This window comes from Caretta caretta, chromosome 13, assembly GCF_965140235.1.
Source record: "Caretta caretta isolate rCarCar2 chromosome 13, rCarCar1.hap1, whole genome shotgun sequence".
In the NCBI taxonomy this organism is placed as follows: Eukaryota; Metazoa; Chordata; order Testudines; family Cheloniidae; genus Caretta; species Caretta caretta.
Window position 1 is genome coordinate 43,094,274 of NC_134218.1, and position 13,935 is coordinate 43,108,208.

General features: G+C 65.5%; 1 protein-coding gene and 2 non-coding genes across 6 annotated transcripts in view; all 3 read left to right on the plus strand.

Annotated features, from left to right (window-relative positions):
* Positions 1 to 12,157, plus strand: part of CHD8 (chromodomain helicase DNA binding protein 8) — a 29,698-nt gene extending 17,541 nt beyond the window's left edge. For 3 of the 4 annotated variants that reach the window (XM_048834302.2, XM_048834300.2, XM_048834301.2), the window contains 22 exons: positions 174 to 387; positions 638 to 833; positions 1,311 to 1,478; positions 1,828 to 2,007; positions 2,330 to 2,440; positions 3,034 to 3,242; positions 3,402 to 3,601; positions 3,717 to 3,873; positions 4,598 to 4,687; positions 4,846 to 4,949; positions 5,151 to 5,265; positions 5,702 to 5,777; positions 6,047 to 6,101; positions 6,459 to 6,663; positions 6,901 to 7,109; positions 7,316 to 7,834; positions 8,718 to 8,863; positions 9,144 to 9,386; positions 9,721 to 9,834; positions 10,102 to 10,281; positions 10,777 to 10,893; positions 11,249 to 12,157. In XM_048834302.2, coding sequence (XP_048690259.1) covers positions 174 to 387; positions 638 to 833; positions 1,311 to 1,478; positions 1,828 to 2,007; positions 2,330 to 2,440; positions 3,034 to 3,242; positions 3,402 to 3,601; positions 3,717 to 3,873; positions 4,598 to 4,687; positions 4,846 to 4,949; positions 5,151 to 5,265; positions 5,702 to 5,777; positions 6,047 to 6,101; positions 6,459 to 6,663; positions 6,901 to 7,109; positions 7,316 to 7,834; positions 8,718 to 8,863; positions 9,144 to 9,386; positions 9,721 to 9,834; positions 10,102 to 10,281; positions 10,777 to 10,893; positions 11,249 to 11,728 — 4,088 coding nt within the window. In that variant the 3' untranslated portion in view covers positions 11,729 to 12,157. The remainder of the gene's footprint in view (positions 1 to 173; positions 388 to 637; positions 834 to 1,310; positions 1,479 to 1,827; positions 2,008 to 2,329; positions 2,441 to 3,033; positions 3,243 to 3,401; positions 3,602 to 3,716; positions 3,874 to 4,597; positions 4,688 to 4,845; positions 4,950 to 5,150; positions 5,266 to 5,701; positions 5,778 to 6,046; positions 6,102 to 6,458; positions 6,664 to 6,900; positions 7,110 to 7,315; positions 7,835 to 8,717; positions 8,864 to 9,143; positions 9,387 to 9,720; positions 9,835 to 10,101; positions 10,282 to 10,776; positions 10,894 to 11,248) is intronic. The other variant, XM_048834303.2, reaches the window with a different exon arrangement.
* On the plus strand, positions 5,517 to 5,619 carry LOC125629065 (small nucleolar RNA U6-53/MBII-28). Its single transcript, XR_007354340.1, has one exon. It is a non-coding gene; the product is annotated as a small nucleolar RNA U6-53/MBII-28 (small nucleolar RNA).
* Positions 9,510 to 9,617, plus strand: LOC125629064 (small nucleolar RNA U6-53/MBII-28). Its single transcript, XR_007354339.1, has one exon. It is a non-coding gene; the product is annotated as a small nucleolar RNA U6-53/MBII-28 (small nucleolar RNA).
* Positions 12,158 to 13,935: the final 1,778 nt, after the last annotated feature.

Here is a 13,935-nt window from a genome sequence, read left to right on the forward strand (position 1 = left end):
CCGTCCCTACACCGGGGGCATCTCAGCGGGGCTGGGCGGGAGCTCTCCCCATAGTCAGCGCTGCTCCCTCGCCACCAGCGCCCGTCCCTGCAATGGGGGCATCTCAGCAGGGCCAGGCACGGGAGGACTGCTGGGCCCCGGGGTAACACCCCCACCTGTTCCTTCCCTGTCAGGCGCGGAAGAGAAGATCCTGGCTGAGTTTCGGGACTCTTGCCCGCACTACGTGCCCCATGATCTGCACCTCCAGGCCATGGTGCGCTCGGCCGGCAAGCTGGTGCTCATTGACAAGCTGCTGCCCAAGCTTAAGGCGGGCGGCCACAAGGTGCTGATCTTCTCGCAGATGGTGCGCTGCCTCGACATCTTGGAGGACTACCTCATCCAGAGGCGGTGAGGGGGTGCTTGCTATTCTAGGGCCTGTGTGTGAACAGACGCTCCTGCCCCCAGCTGTGTGTGTGGCAGGAGGTGGGATCCAGGGGGTGGGACCTTAGCTCTGCTGCAGGGCATACATCAACACAAGCTGGAGCAGGTTGGAAGGGGTGTCACGGGGCCAGTGGTAATGAAGCTGGGGGTGCAGTGGAGCATGGGGTTCCATCACCGTAGGCCCTACGTAAACACAGTGCTGGCCCCTCCCCCGCAGGTACCTGTATGAGCGGATTGACGGACGGGTGCGGGGGAACCTGCGGCAGGCTGCCATTGACCGCTTTAGCAAGCCTGACTCGGACCGCTTTGTCTTCCTACTCTGCACTCGGGCGGGCGGCCTGGGCATCAACCTCACGGCAGCCGACACCTGCATCATCTTCGACTCAGACTGGAACCCCCAGAACGACCTGCAGGTACCGGGACCCCCACACACACAGCACCCCAACCCCTCTACAGCTCCCCTCAGAGCCCCATCCCACCCACTGACACCCGCATCACCTGTGACTTGGATTGGAACCCCCAAAACGACCTGCAGGTACCAGGGACCCTCCCCTGCCCCACACCCTGTCCCCCATTGTGTGCCCCCTCCGAGGGCAGGGTCATGCCCTTCTCTTCCTGTACTCCCTGCAGTGTCGTCCTCTTCTCTCCTGGGCTCCCCCTCCACCGAGCGCCCTCTGGGGTCCCTGAGTGTTCTTACCCCACAACCCTGCCCCATCCCTGAGCATCCTCCGGGCCTGTCCCAGCCCCTGTGCACTTCCCAGGCCCCATGACCACTGTCCCCCAGCTCCTCCCTTTCCCTGCTCTTCAGCGTGCTCAGGGTCCCGCACCCCAGACACCGGCTCCTCCCCCTGCCAAGTGCACCGAGCACCCTGCCGCCCCTCTCTCCCCAGGCGCAGGCCCGCTGCCACCGGATCGGGCAGAGCAAGGCGGTGAAGGTCTATCGCCTCATCACCCGCAACTCCTATGAGCGCGAGATGTTCGACAAGGCCAGCCTCAAGCTGGGCCTGGACAAGGCCGTGCTGCAGTCCATGAGTGGGCGCGAGGGCAGCATCGCTGGGGTGAGAGTGCAGCGGGAGCCCTGGCTTGGCTCTGATCCGCCCCAGGGCAAGGGACTGGTGGGTTCAGGAGGGTTGCGGGGAGGAGGTTGCATGGAGCTGCGATGTTGCAGGCATCCATGTGCTGGGGTGGGAGGGTGGTGGGGAGGAGGTTCGTAGGGGTACTGTGACATTGGGGGTACCCGTGGGCTGAGGTGGTGGCATGACAGGGAGGAGGTTCTGAGGGGTGGGGGTGCTGTGATGTTTCAGGTACCCGTGTGCTGGGGTGGGAGGGTGGTGCGAAGGAGGTTCCTGGGAGTGCTGTGATGTTGTGGGTACCCATGTGAACAGGTTCCTCCCCCCTCCTCCCCAGATCCAGCAGTTCTCCAAGAAGGAGATTGAGGACCTGCTGCGCAAGGGGGCCTATGCTGCCATCATGGAGGAGGACGATGAGGGCTCCAAGTTCTGCGAGGAGGATATTGACCAGATCCTGCTGCGCCGTACGACCACCATCACCATTGAGAGTGAGGGCAAGGGCTCCACTTTCGCTAAGGTATCCCGCCCCCGATTCCCCCGCACAAATACCCTCGGCTACCCCCTGGCTACCTCCAACACCCTCCTCTGGAGAGTGAGTGCAGGGGCTCCCCCTTCACCATGGTCCAGCTCTACCTCCCCACTGCCCTAGGGGGCCATCTCACACCTGCATCCCAGTGGGAGGGACAGAGGGACACACTAAGAGGTCAACCTGTGGGTGGGGAATCGAAGCAGGGAGGGACAAATGGGATAGCTAGACATGTGGGGCATTGTAGCTGGGAGATCCAGAGGGGGCCCCCCACCCACACACACACTACTAACCCCCCGGCTGCCTCCGCCAGGCGAGCTTCGTGGCCTCAGAGAACCGCACAGATATCGCCCTGGACGACCCCAACTTCTGGCAGAAATGGGCCAAGAAAGCAGACCTGGACCTGGACCAGCTCAACAGCAAGGTTGGGGGGAGGAGTGGGCACGAGGGGGCTGGGGAAGTGAAGACATGAGGCGCAGGTGCTGGGGACGTGCCCTCTTCAGCTGTGGGGGGAGGGGATGGGGAGCATTGTGTGGGGAGGTGGAGTTGTGGGGGAGGGCATGTGGGGAAAGTGGGGTTATTAGGGACCCCATCCCCACAGCAGGCTGGGCAGACAGAGAACACAGTCGCCCCAGTAGTGTGGATGAGCATCGGGTCGGAGCCCTACCAGGAGGAGAGGCTGCTTCCCACTGTGCTGTGAGCCCACGCAGCTCCCCACCACTCAATCTCACTCCCATGGGGCACTGGAGCCTCGGGTCAGCAGGTGCCCCGGGCTTCCCTGCGCCCCCCTGAAACTGAACGTGTCCAGAGCCACCTTGGAGAGGTGGGGATGTGTCTGGGCCCTCCTGCTCCCAGGCTGAGCCTAGGTGGCAGGAGGTTATTCCAGCCGGAAGGGTGGGGGGGCGTATCCCAGAGCTGCCCTCCTACAACAGGAGCTGGTTCTGGGGGCTGGGCTGGCAGCTCTCCCTGTGTGCCCCCACCACCCAATCTAGGTGTAACCGTCCCTCCCCTCCCCAGAATAACCTGGTGATCGACACGCCGCGGGTGCGGAAGCAGACCCGGCACTTCAGCACCCTGAAGGACGATGACCTGGTGGAGTTCTCGGACCTGGAGAGCGAGGATGAGGAGCGGCCGCGCTCCAGGCGTCATGACCGCCACCACCCCCTGCACCACTCTTACGGGCGCACCGACTGCTTCCGCGTGGAGAAGCACCTGCTGGTCTACGGGTGAGGAGGGCTAGGAGGGCTTGTCTGGGGGTTCCCAGGGCTGGCAGTGACCCAGCCAGTCCCCCAGGGCTGCAGGTGCTGGTGGGAGAGCTTGGTATGGCCGGGAACACTGAGGGGAGGAGTGTTGGGGCCAGCGCTGACCCGTGCGGCTCCCCACAGCTGGGGCCGCTGGCGGGAGATCCTGTCCCATGGGCGGTTCAAGCGGCGCCTGTCGGAGCGGGACGTGGAGACAATCTGCCGTGCCATCCTGGTCTACTGCCTGCTGCACTACCGAGGCGACGAGAACATCAAGGGTTTCATCTGGGACCTGATCAGCCCCGTTGAGAACGGCAAGGCCAAGGAGCTGCAGAACCACTCGGGTGAGGGTTCCCAGCCCAGCTCCCTCCCTGCCCGCCCGCCTGAGAGAGGAGCCATGGGTGCGACGCCCCGCCAGCTGCCTCCCCAGTCTGACCTCTCTGTCCATCTGTCCGCCAGGCTTGTCGATCCCCGTGCCACGGGGGCGCAAGGGCAAGAAGGTGAAGTCCCAGAGCACGTTCGATGTCCACAAAGCCGAGTGGATCCGCAAGTACAACCCCGACACACTCTTTCAGGACGAGAGCTACAAGAAGCACCTCAAGCACCAGTGCAACAAGTAAGGGACATAGGCGTCCGGGCTCCCCCAACACATGTGCACTCGCCGCTGGTACAGGGGACTCAGATGTCCGGATCCCCTTCCCAAGACTTTCTTACCACCAGTACAAGTAAGGACCCTAGTGTCCAGGCCCCTTCCCCCCAGCGCGTATGCTCAACACTAGTACAAGTAGGGGTCCCAGGCGTCCAGCTCTCCTTCCCCCTCCCCCCCCCCCATACATGCCACTGGCTCAAGGGACCCAGGCTCCCTCCAACATGCACATGCTTGCCACTGGTACAAGTAGGGGTCCCAGGCGTCCAGCTCTCCTTCCCCCTCCCCCCCCCCCCCCCCCATACATGCCACTGGCTCAAGGGACCCAGGCTCCCTCCAACATGCACACGCTTGCCACTGGTACAAGTAGGGGTCCCAGGCGTCCAGCTCTCCTTCCCCCTCCCCCCCCCCCATACATGCCACTGGCTCAAGGGACCCAGGCTCCCTCCAACATGCACACGCTTGCCACTGGTACAAGTAGGGGACCCAGGTGTCTGGGCTCCCCCAAACACACACACTTACCCCTAGTACAAGTAGGGGAGCCAGGCATCCAGCTCTCGCGCACACCCACCCCACTAGTACAAGGGACCTAGGGGTCCGGGCTGCCCTCCTAGGGCTGGGGATGGGACTCAGGCATCCTGCTGCCCAGCATGGGCTCGGTGCGCTCTCTGATCCCGTGATGTGTCTCTGCCAGGGTGTTGCTGCGAGTGCGGATGCTGTACTACCTGCGCCAGGAGGTGATCGGGGACCAGGCCAGCAAGGTGCTGGCTGGTGCTGGTGCGAGGTAATGGACCTTCTGCCCCCCCACACTGTGCTCCACTGCCCCCCCCCCCTCATTGCTGCCTGTTCTGTTTCCCACCCTGTCCCTGGGACCATCCCTGTCTTGTGCCTCTATGTCTGGGCCCGCGTCTCACTTGTTTCTCTGCCCCACTCTCCTCGCAGCGAGATCAACATCTGGTTCCCACTGGTGGAGCAGCTGGAGGTGCCAACCGGCTGGTGGGACGCTGAGGCCGACAAGTCCCTGCTCATTGGGGTCTTCAAGCATGGTGGGTGTAGGGGACTCAGCTCCCCTAGGTTGGCAGCAAGGGGGGTGAGGGGAGTCTCACCTGGGGAGAGGTGACTTGTGCATGTGGTGGGAAGGGAGCGGAAGTTCCAATGTGGCTGGGCCAGGGAAAGCTGTTTCTGGCCCCAGTGTGTGTGTGCCTCCAGAGAGGTGCTGACCCCTGATCTGTGCCCCCTCCCCCCAGGCTATGAGAAATACAACACCATGCGAGCTGACCCCGCCCTCTGCTTCCTGGAGAAGGCTGGGCGCCCCGATGACAAGGCCATTGCTGCGGAGCACCGCCTGGATGTGGGGGAGGGGTGAGTGATTGTCAAGCGGGTGGGGCCTAGGTACGGGGTAGGGGTTGGGGTGAATGACTGTTTAGGGGCTAGGATGCAGCCTGGCCACAGGAGTGGGGGCAGGGCCTGGGGATGGGGGGGGTCCTGGCCACAGGGGCAGGTCCTGGCCACAGGGGTGGGGTGAGTGACTGTCTGGTGGGGGGCGGGCATAGGGGTGGGGGCGTGAGTGGTGGCCATCAGGGCGGGGCCTGGGTAACCTGTCCCGAGGGGCATGCCTGTGATGACTCGCCATGCTAATACCGACCCCCCAGCAGCACTTGGCTCTGCCCTGGGGGGGAATGAGTTAAACTTGCTCCTCATGGAGTTCTGAGGCACCAGCCCCCCAGGGGCTGTGGAGGGGGCCCAGCTGGGGGCAGTTCCTGACGGTCACTAACCCCTCCCTTCCCATGGGCCTCAGGGCGGAGTTTGACAAAGACTGCGAGGACCCTGAATACAAACCGCTGTCTGGGCCAGCCAAGGAGCAGGATGACGAGGTGAGAGCTTCTCCTGGCCACCCCCTCACCCTAGGGTCCCCCCTGCCTCCTACTCTCCATGGCATTCCACCTTGTCCCGCTCTGCCCCCAGGTCTGTCTCCACACTGGGTTCCCCAGATCCCGTGCTCCCCAGCCCCCCATTGGCTCCTGGAAGCATCTGTTCCTGTCTGAGGCAGGCAGCAAGCTGTGTATCGGGCATGGGGTGCGTGAAATGGCTGGGGGGCACAATACTCTCAGTCCTTACTGTGTCTCCCCTTCCCCACCCTCAGGGCGATCCCCTGATGCTGCTGGATGAGGAGATCTCGGTGGTGGATGGGGATGAAGGTAAGGGGGTGGGGGAGAGGGTGGCAGGAGCACAGAAGGGGTTAAGGCAGGCACTGTCCCTTAGCGTGCAGGCTGGGGGTGGGTGGGAGGGTTTGGGGTGCAGGATCTGCGTGCACTGGGCGGCTCTGACCCTGTTGTCCCCCTGCAGATCAGCTGAGGGTTTGGGGTGCAGGGTCTGTGTGCACTGGGGGGGCTCTGACCCCTGTTGTCCCCCTGCAGGCCAGCTGGGGGGTTGGGTTGCAGGGTCTGCGCACTCGGGGGCTCTGACCCCTGGTTTCCCCATGCAGGGCAGCCGGAGGTTTGGGGTGCAGGGTCTGCGTGCACTGGGGGGCTCTGATCCCTGTTGTCCCCCTGCAGGCCAGCCGGCCCAGCCTGGGCACCTGTTCTGGCCACCAGGCTCGGTGCTCACAGCCCGCCTGCGGCGCCTCATCACTGCCTGCCAGCGCAGCTACAAGCAGGAGCAGCTGAAGATGGAGGCTGCAGAGCGTGGGGACCGGCGGCGCCGTCGCTGCGAGGCAGCCTGCAAGCTCAAGGAGATGGTGCGCCGGGAGAAGCAGCAGCGGTGAGGCTGGGCAAGGTGCAGCCAAAGGGGGGAGGGGGGGCCCCACCCTGTTCCGGGGGGTGCTCTGGAGGTGTGCAGACGGGACACGCACCCTGCAGCCACCACAGGTCTCTGGGATGTGAGGGCCTGGTTCTGGGATCTGGAGCAAGCAGGGTAGGCCTGGGGCAGAGGTGCATCTTCCCAGGGACTGGCTCAGGTCCACGGGCCCGCTGAGGCTCTCCTGTTCCCCACCCCCAGGTGGACGCGTCGGGAGCAGTCTGATTTCTACCGCGTGGTGTCCAGTTTCGGGGTGGAGTACGACCCTGACACGCTGCACTTCCACTGGGGCCGCTTTCGGGCGCTGGCCCGGCTCGACCGCAAGACAGACGAAAGCCTCACCAAGTATTTCCATGGGTTTGTGGCCATGTGCCGGCAGGTGTGCCGGCTGCCCCCAGCCGCCAGCGATGGTGAGTGCCTGTCTATTTATGTGCCGGCTGCCCCGGCCACCAGCGATGGTGAGTGACTGTCTGTTTCTGTGCCGGCTGCCCCTGGCTGCCAGCAGCCCTGAGTGGGCATGTACATGCCAGAGAGAGTGAGGATAGGGGAATGTTGGGGGGGCTGTGCTCCCAAAGTCTCTGACACCTCCCCCCCTTCCCCCCATCTCTCCTTGTAGAGTCCCCAGACCCCACGCTGTTCATTGAGCCCATCTCAGAGGAGCGGGCCTCCAGGACGTTGTATCGCGTGGACCTGCTGCGCCGGCTGCGGGAGCAGGTCCTGTGCCACCCGCTGCTGCAGGAGCGCCTGGCCCTGTGCCAGCCACCGGGCCCTGAGCTGCCCACCTGGTGGGAGTGCGGGCGGCACGACGGGGAGCTGCTACAGGGGGCGGCACGCCATGGGCTGAGCCAGACTGACGACACCATTATGCAGGACCCCGACTTCTCCTTCCTGGCTGCCCGCCTCAGCTACCTGCATGGCCGGGCCGGGACACCTCAACCCCCTGCAGGGGGTGCTGGAGCCGCCACCACCTCCCCCCTGTCTCCCACGCCCGAGATGCCGGCCCCGCTGCTGCCTGTGCTTCTCTCCAAGCCGGACTCGGCTGACGACTCGGACTCGGAGCTCGACCTGGGGAAGCTCTCGCCCTCCACGTCCGGGTCGTCATCGTCCTGCTCTGAGGACAGCGATGACGAGAGGGGTGAGTGTGGGATCCCCTGTACCCCTCCCCTTGGGGTCCCACCCCATCCCCTCTGGGTCACCCATACCCTCCCTGAGCCAGGGATCCACCCCTGCCCTCCACATCCGGGTCGTCGTCCTGGTCTGAGGACAGCATGGAGTGTGGGACCCCCATACCTCCTCCCTGTACGCAGACTGAGCTAAGGGTCTCCCTGAGCCAGCTCTGACTGCAGACGAGGGTGATTGACCTAACCCCATAAGCCAGGTTCCCCCCTCCACAGCCTGTTCCAGTGACCATGATGAGAAGTGGGGGTACCCTCCTGGGCTGCCTCCAGAAGCCCTTAAAGACCTATGGAGCCAGGAATTCTCTTCCCCCACCCCTACCCCCTTTGATATCAAAGTGTCCCCCTCTGGAGCGCAGGGATGTCCCCTGGCCTGAGGGACAAGCCCCTGGGGGGGTGGGGCAGGTCCATCTGTGGCGGCAGGTCAGTCTGTCTCTGCGTCATCCTTGCCCTTGTCTCTCTCTCTCCACAGGCAGGGCAGCTTGCAGGATGGGTGCTGGCCTTGGGAAGCAGGAGGCCTCCGTCTCTCTGCGGCGGGGGCGGGAGGTGTCTCTCACCATCCTCTGTGTCCCCCCACCCTCACCCCCTAGGCACGATGCCCTGTATCAGGAGTTGCCCATGGGGTGGGATGTCTGTCTCTCACCATCCCCCTGGCATGGTGCCCTGTCTGGGGAGATGTCCGTAGGGGGCTGGGTGTCTGTCTCATCATCCCCAGGCACAATGCCCTCGGGTGGGGGGGAGGTGTCTGTCTCACCACTCCCCAGGCATGGTGCCCTGCGGGGGCAGCTGTCTTTGGGGGGGTGGGGTGTCTGTCTCACCACCACCCCCCTTCACCACCCTCAGGCACCATGCCATGCAGGGGGAAGCTGTCCGAGGAGGAGGAGGAGTCCCTGCTCTCCCTGCCCACCTCCCAAGAGGGTGACTCTCCACAGCCCACTGCCCCGGAGCTGCTGCTACAGGAGCGGCAGCGTGCCCACGAGTGGCCCAAGGTACTGCTCCCTTGCAGTGGGGGGGAGACACAAACCCAGCCCCGATCATCTGGGGAGCAGGGCGGGGCCATTGGGGGGTAGGGGGTAGGTTCTGTTGGGGAGTGTGAAGTGGTCATGGTTACATGGCAGGTTTCGATGGGGTGGTTGCTGTGGTTATATGGCAGGTTTCGATGGGGTGGCTGGCATGGTTCTGCGGGGGAATGAGGTGGTTGCCATGGCTATGTAGCTGGTTGTAATGGGGTGGTTGCCATGGTGACACTGACACCCCTGTTTCCCCCAGGACCGGGTGCTTATTAACCGCATCGACCTGGTGTGCCAGGCTGTGCTGTCAGGGAAGTGGCCCTCAAGTCAGCGCACCCAGGAGCCCTGTGGGGGCCCGGGGGGAGACGTTGCCCCGCGGCTGCCAGGTGACTATGCCAGCTCGCCTGCTCCCCATGCCTGCCCCCAGGAGGAAGCACCAGCCCTGTACACTCGGCTCCGGCACAGCCCCGAGGAGAAGGAGTTCACTGTGCAGATCAAAGACGTAAGTGGGGGGTGAGGACTATGGGAGGGTGTGGGGGCCCCTGTCCCATGGGATGGGGGCAGAGTCCCATAACTCACCATGCTAATACCAGGCAGGGCATGGGGGATGTCTATCCAGAGGTGGTGCCTGTGATGACTTGCCATGCTAATACCGACACCTCCCTGGCAGTGCATGTGGCTCTGCCCTGGGGAGGAATGAGTTAAACTCGCTTCTTATGGAGACCTGAGGTGCCTGCTCCCCTGTGGGTCTGGGGCAGTCGGGGGGGGGGGGGTCACCCTGGGGTAGCATTGGGCCCCATTTCCCAGTGCTCATGCTGACCCTGTGTCTTCCCCAGGAGGAGGGGATCAAGTTGACGTTCCAGAAGCATAAGCTGATCCCCAATGGCGCTCTACATGAGCGGCACCCACACCCGCTGGGCCACAAGAAGAGCAGCAAGAAGCTGGTGGAGGTGAGGGGATGGGGGAGAGTATTGGAGGAGGTGGGGCTGCGGGGGGTTTCTGAGTCCAGCGAGAGCTGCAGAGCCTAGGAGGGCTGTGGGGGGTTGTATGCGCAGGGGTTTCTGCGTTCGTGGAAGCTGCAGTGCCTGAGGGAGGGTCTCTCTCCTGACTGGGGGGGTCTCTCTGCCCCAGCTGGAGCTGCAGTACCTGGGGAGGTGGGATGGCTGGGGGGGCTCTGTGAGGTCTCGCTCTCCTGACTGGGAGTCTCTCTGCCCCAGCTGGAGCTGCAGTGCTTGGAAGGGCTGCGGGGCCCTGACATTGATCTGGAGGCACGGATCCCAGTGGTGCACAAGGCGAATGGGACATTGCTGGTGGGGGAGGCGGCCCCACGCCGAGCTGATCTGGAGGCCTGGCTGCATGCACACCCTGACTTTGCCATTGACCCCCGCTTCCTGGCTGTGAGTGTCACCCCATCCCTCCCTTCAGTCAGGGCCATGCCGGAGAGCCTGGAGCCCTCAGGCCCCAGCTTCCTGCCCTCCTGCCTCTTCACCCTGGGCTCCTGCTCTCCAATGTCAGACTGGAGACAGGAGAGAAATAGGCTTTGGACACGGGGACACATACACACCCGCCTGTCTCTCCCTCCCTGGTGCTGCTTCCCCCATGTGATCCTCCAGAACTGCCCCCTCCCACCCTGTGGCTCTGCCTCACTCCCAGAGACACAACTGCTCCCTGAATACACTGCGGCCAGGAGTGTTCAGTGGGCCCAGGCCCCAGTGAAATGGGTGGGGGGATGGGCTTTGTTGGGCCCCAAATGGAGGGAGGCTCTGATAGCTGCTGCGCCCTGGTGGCATGGGGCAGATGCTCTGCCTGGGGAAGCGGAAACAGGGCTGAGTAACCAGGTGTCACTTTCTCTTGCCCCGATCCCTGTGTCATTCCCCGTTCCTACCCCCCAGTACATGGAGGATCGGCGCAAGTGGCACCGGTGTAAAAAGACCGGCACAGTGGAGCTGAGCTGCCTGCCAGGGTTGGAGCGGGGCCCGGGGGCCAGTGGCTCCCACAATGGCAAGAAGGTGAGAGGCATGTGCTAACCCCTCCCTGTCCACCCCCTTCCATCTCACCCAGGGCTCACCTCCCCCCTCCCATTGTTCTACCCCCCGCCTTTACCCTTCACCTTCATGAAGCTTGTTCTAAGCCCCTGCAAGGGCAGGGCCCAGAGGCTGGGTCCCCGTCTGCCCAGACTCTCCTTGGGTTTCATCCCCCAGATCCCCCTAGTCATAGAGATCCCCCTCACTAACTGCTGGGCTAGCAGGGGAGGAAGGGAGCCCCACTATCCCTGCTGGGGGTAGGCTAGACCCATAGCAGTACTGGGTACTGGGGGGGGAAGCCTTGCAGCACTAATTCCTCCCCATCTCTCTCCCTGCCCAGGGCTTCGTGACTGACCCTGTGATGAGCCGGCTGTTGCCAGGTCCGTTGGAATCTGAGGGGGGCCTGAAACAGCCACGGGGTCGCCGGGCTGGTGTGGAGCTGTCCAAGATGGTATCCCTGATGGGCGGGGCCGGGCGGAGCCAGCTAGGGGCTATAGGGCCCCTGTCTTTACACGGCCCCTTCCAACCTGGACCAACCCCTGGCTCTTCCCTTCCCTACATACCCTTCCCTACAGCCTCCTCCTCTGGCTCCCTGCTGCACCCGGGGTTGGGCCACGGCAGCTATCCCCCAGGCCCACACATGCACCTGGGCTCCCTGGGGCACCCGCAGCCTGATGAGGAAGAAGAGGATGAGGAGGATGAGCTGGATGACTTGTCTCAGGGCTACGCCAGTTCAGAACAGGACTTCTCTCTGCTCGATGACCCTATGATGCCTGCCAACTCGGACTCCAGTGATGGTGCTAATGATGGAGGCGACTGAGCTGAACAGACAGAAGGGGGTACTGGAACTCATTGACTGGGTGGGGGATGGCTGGAGCGACCCTCTTGTGGGCCCTCAGCATCCATCAATCCTCTTCCCCTGCTGGGGGTCAGGGTAGAGAGTGGGGGGACTCTGCCCTGACCTAGGGTGATGGGAATGGGCACAGATCCTGTCCTGGGGCAGGGGAGCTTCCCTGGGACAGAAGTATGTGGGCTTGGCCAGTAAAACTGCACCCCAGCATGAGGCACCAGCTGGGGTCACCTCCCAACCTGCAGCATTATCTGCCAGCGTGCATCCCTGCTCCTTACTTGGCCTTCAGGGGGTGGCAGCCCCTATCCTCAGCCCCAGTGGTGAAGGGCCCAATGCTGTATTGTATGGGGGGGAGGGGGGCCTATATTTATATAAATATGTAATATGTCTTGTGTAATATGACGGGGTGGGGAGGGACTGCTGTGGTGGGGCCGGGACCCTGTGGGGGCTGCCCTGGGGCTGGAGCAGGTGAGGGGGAAGGGTGGGGGTGGGGCAGGTTGGGTTAGCGCTTCCTGTAGTTGGATTTTTTTTTCTAATAAAAGAAACAAAATGTGCAAAAAAACCCCCAGCGTGGCCCGAGCCCCTGGTGTACGCGGTGGGCACGGAGGGACTGGAGGCGCCCTGGCGAGGCTGGGGCAGAGGGAGCTGCTGGGCAGCGGGACCCCTGGGCTGGATGCTCCTGGCTCTGAAATGGGACTTTGTGTCCAGCCCCCTCCCGCCAGCCGCACCTTTCACTGAGGGGCCCAACCGGCCAGGGGAGGGGCGGGGGGCGCGGGCAGGCCTCGGGCCTGCCCCCCATCCGGGCATAGTCTGCCCCTCCCTGGAGCCGCAGCCTGGCCAGCTTTCCGCTCCTGGCCTCCTCCAGGGCAACCTGCCCTGGGCTGGGAGACCCCTGCCCCGGCCCAAGGGGCCCCCTGCCCTTCTCCCTCCCCCCATCCGCCGCTGGGCCCAAGGGGCCCCCTGCCCCGCTCCCTCCCCCCCATCTGCCGCCGGGCCCAAGGGGCCCCCTGCCCTTCTCCCTCCCCCCATCCGCCGCCGGGCCCAAGGGGCCCCCTGCCCTTCTCCCTCCCCCCATCCGCCGCCGGGCCCAAGGGGCCCCCTGCCCCGCTCCCTCCCCCCATCCGCCGCCGGGCCCAAGGGGCCCCCTGCCCTTCTCCCTCCCCCCATCCGCCGCCGGGCCCAAGGGGCCCCCTGCCCCGCTCCCTCCCCCCATCCGCCGCCGGGTCCAAGGGGCCCCCTGCCCCGCTCCCTCCCCCCATCCGCCGCCGGGCCCAAGGGGCCCCCTGCCCCGCTCCCTCCCCCCATCCGCCGCCGGGCCCAAGGGGCCCCCTGCCCCGCTCCCTCCCCCCATCCGCCGCCGGGCCCAAGGGGCCCCCTGCCCCGCTCCCTCCCCCCATCCGCCGCCGGGCCCAAGGGGCCCCCTGCCCCGCTCCCTTCCCCCATCCGCCGCCGGGCCCAAGGGGACCCCTGCCCCGCTCCCTCCCCCCATCCGCCGCCGGGCCCAAGGGGCCCCCTGCCCCGCTCCCTCCCCCCATCCGCCGCCGGGCCCAAGGGGCCCCCTGCCCCGCTCCCTCCCCCCATCCGCCGCCGGGCCCAAGGGGCCCCCTGCCCCGCTCCCTCCCCCCATCCGCCGCCGGGCCCAAGGGGCCCCCTGCCCCGCTCCCTCCCCCCATCCGCCGCCGGGTCCAAGGGGCCCCCTGCCCTTCTCCCTCCCCCCATCCGCCGCCGGGCCCAAGGGGCCCCCTGCCCCGCTCCCTCCCCCCATCCGCCGCCGGGCCCAAGGGGCCCCCTGCCCCGCTCCCTCCCCCCATCCGCCGCCGGGTCCAAGGGGCCCCCTGCCCTTCCCTCTCCCCCCCATAGCTTGGGGGGGGGGGCTGGGCCACTCCCCCCGTGAGCGCGCATTACGTTTCCTGCGGGGGGGGCTCCGCGTGGGAGCCAGGGGGTCACGTGGTCGAGGGCGCGCGGCGGCGTGACCATGTGCTGGGCACGTGGGAAGGGGCGTGTCCAGGATCCCCGCGCGTGGCAGGGTCACGTGCCCGGTGAGCGCCCCGCTGTTGGAGGCCGTTCGCGCGCGGGCGGGGCGTCTCGGGGCCGCGCGGTGGCAGGAGCGGAAAAAAAGCCGCGAAAAAGGCGGGGAGGCCCCGCGGGCGCGAGGCGGCGGCCCGGAAGCGGAAGCG